General features: G+C 46.9%; 1 protein-coding gene; it reads right to left on the bottom strand.

The window, feature by feature from the left end:
• Positions 1–560: 560 nt before the first annotated feature.
• Positions 561–2,656, bottom strand: part of GSTUM_00005858001 (uncharacterized protein) — a gene marked incomplete at its 5' end in the record, with an annotated part of 3,938 nt that continues 1,842 nt past the window's right edge. The window contains 3 exons of the mRNA XM_002837956.2: positions 561–1,992; positions 2,046–2,116; positions 2,195–2,642. Of these exons, the coding sequence (XP_002838002.1) occupies positions 1,267–1,992; positions 2,046–2,116; positions 2,195–2,642 (1,245 nt within the window). The 3' untranslated portion in view covers positions 561–1,266.

Raw genomic sequence — 2,656 nt, 5'->3', positions numbered from 1 at the left:
GGAGTAATAGCGATGATACCTTGCCTCATCGGAACTTAACAAATGCCTCCCAGTGGATTGCCTACGCCCAATAGACTACCGTAGCATCGCTGTAACAAGGCAACGCACCGACCGAGCGTCACGCCATATCACATCTAACTTTATTTTGCTCTTGGCTGTGCTATAGGGTGGGCCGGTGAGGGAGCTTTATTTGGAGTGCCAGGTGATGGATTTCATGCGCGAGTGAGATGCCATGACCATAAGGGCGTGGGAAGGGAAGCTTGCCAGGTGCGAATCACCATGGTGCAAGAAAGAGGATGTGATTTGGCATGGTACATTTGATAAGAGGGGTACACACTTCGCAGAACATTGCAATACACAGACTAATTAACTAGCAGCGACCCGGACAAAGTCCTACCAACCAAGCTGTCACTCCAAATGTGGAGGTTCGATTGACTCAACTCACTAACCCAACGTGCCGGATAGAGCGTAACAAGCATCCCCCCCTCTTCGCCAGAGCTATTATAGCTAACTGGGTAAAGCTAAAACTCTGTACTGTACAGCAAACTACTTGATACACACCCCCATAAAAATAATGAATAACCGCCAATGGCGAATACAAAAAATAGAGTTGGAAAAGGGAAAACAACTGACAAAAATGAGGTTTTCACCGTATAAACATGCTCCACACCTTTCCCGTCCATACCCCATTCTTTTGTGCTCCGATCCGTTTTTTGTTAAAAGAGCAGATAAAAACGCCCACCAGAAAAAATAGACAAAAGGAAAGAAGGAAGGAAAGAAGCGCGTCACAATCCCCCGCCTCATTCTCAAGGGTTTGGTATAGGGGGAGGGAGGGGAGGAGTAAAATAATGTAAAAAAAGAAGATACAGCGAAGGGAAGAAGGAATTCTCAATATTGACAATGAAGTAAGGTGACTTGCCAGGAGGATGGCGGAAGCTCAGGAAGAGCGATCGTGAGAGGTAGCAGGAATGTAGAATGCGAATCCTAAAAGGCAGAAAGTGGGGATAAAACAATCTGCTAAAACTCCAACAATGTAAATGCCGATGAGGTGCTAGAAGGGAGACTAATATTCGTAGGACGGTAAATGTCGGATCATCAAAGGTATAAGGTCTTCGAAAATGAGAGGCTATTTGGAGAAGTAGAAGGGGGGATATATCAAAGGAAAGGAAGACAGGTATCATAAAAATTGTTCAAAGGGGAAGATGCGTAAGCCACCAACACCGAAAAATAAAAAATAAAAAAAGCGGTCATAAATCCCGACCGACGCTACATTGTCACCGAATTGGACCTGGACCTGTCACTCTCCAGTTTTGTCCATTCCTCCCCATCAGGTAGCCCGGTGGCCTCTAACCCCCCCTCCCAAACAGTAGAGCCCTTCCTCCCGAGACTGAAGCTGGTCCTTGTAGAGCTTATGGAACCAGAACTCCCTGGTGGCCTCACAAGCCCTGCATCCGATAACGAGGCTTTCCTATCCCCGTCGTAAAATGCGGCTTCGGTGGTATCGGTGAATTGAGCCGGTTCGGTATGCAAAACTTGATCGCCGAATATTGATCCCGCGTCTCCAGAAAGCCTTCTTATCGACCCGTTGGAGCTCCCGACCCTGGATTGTGATGGTTTTTGAAACACGGCTGAATGGAAAAATGGCACAAAATCTTCAAATGAGTCGGACTTTGGTCGAGGGAGAGCACCCTTAATCGAGTCTGTTTGGATTCCGTGGGAAAGAAGAAAGTTTGTCAACATTTCGATAGCATCTCGGAGGGCTCCAGCATTGTTGCGGGTGTAAGTGAAAGTGATTTCCATATAATCCTCTCCATCGCCGGACCTCCTACCGCCAGGCGACTCGGTAGCATTGTCGACCGTTGGGTGAAGCCTAATCCCGAATTGTGTGTTCATTCGATCGGTGATGTTCTTTTTGAACTCATCTTGCTTCAAAAGTTCTTCAAGCTCCGGGGAATTTTTTAAGCGGATTATATGTGTTTCCGGAACAAGAGCCTGCAAAGATCGTCAGTGAGTCCCGATGATTGACTCGTCACGAGAGTACTTACCAAGAACTCATGAACCGCATGAGGAACTTGCCATTGAGGCCCCTTGATGGTCACGATATCGCTTGCCATTTCTGTACTCGGAAATATGATTGTACATCCCCACTTGCCCTCCAAATCGTCTAGGACCTTGCGCTTCGCCATCAAAGTACGATGCAGCAGCCTCGGAATGTCAACATGCTCTTGCACGATATCTGCATCCGCGCGCTGCACCATGCCCATAATTTCCGACTTAACCAGCTCAAGATTGGCCGCATTCCTAGCCGGCGTTCTGCAGATGACATTGTCCACCTTTGTACCATCGGACTCCGACCTTCCACTTGCCCCCCTCTCCATAGCATTAGAGAACTTGACAAATACAGAGTACTTTTTCATTATCCTCTGGATATGCTGCCCACCGATCCCAATAATCCGCTTATGATAAGAGTCTGGAACATGGAAGGAGACAGCTGCTGGTAGCTCCTGTTCAACCAGCTTTAAACCCAACATGGTAGTGTCAAACTTTCCACCACAAACGTCAATAAAGAAATTGTACTCATTGAAAGTGTCGAAAATGATTTGGATGTTTGACTGGCTCATAATCTTGTTGATCTTTCCATTCTTTTTGCCAGAGA

The sequence above is a fragment of the Tuber melanosporum genome, assembly GCF_000151645.1.
Source record: "Tuber melanosporum whole genome shotgun sequence assembly, scaffold_21, strain Mel28".
In the NCBI taxonomy this organism is placed as follows: domain Eukaryota; kingdom Fungi; phylum Ascomycota; class Pezizomycetes; order Pezizales; family Tuberaceae; genus Tuber; species Tuber melanosporum.
Note: the sequence above shows the minus strand (reverse complement) of the source record. Positions and strands in the feature narration are given on the sequence as shown.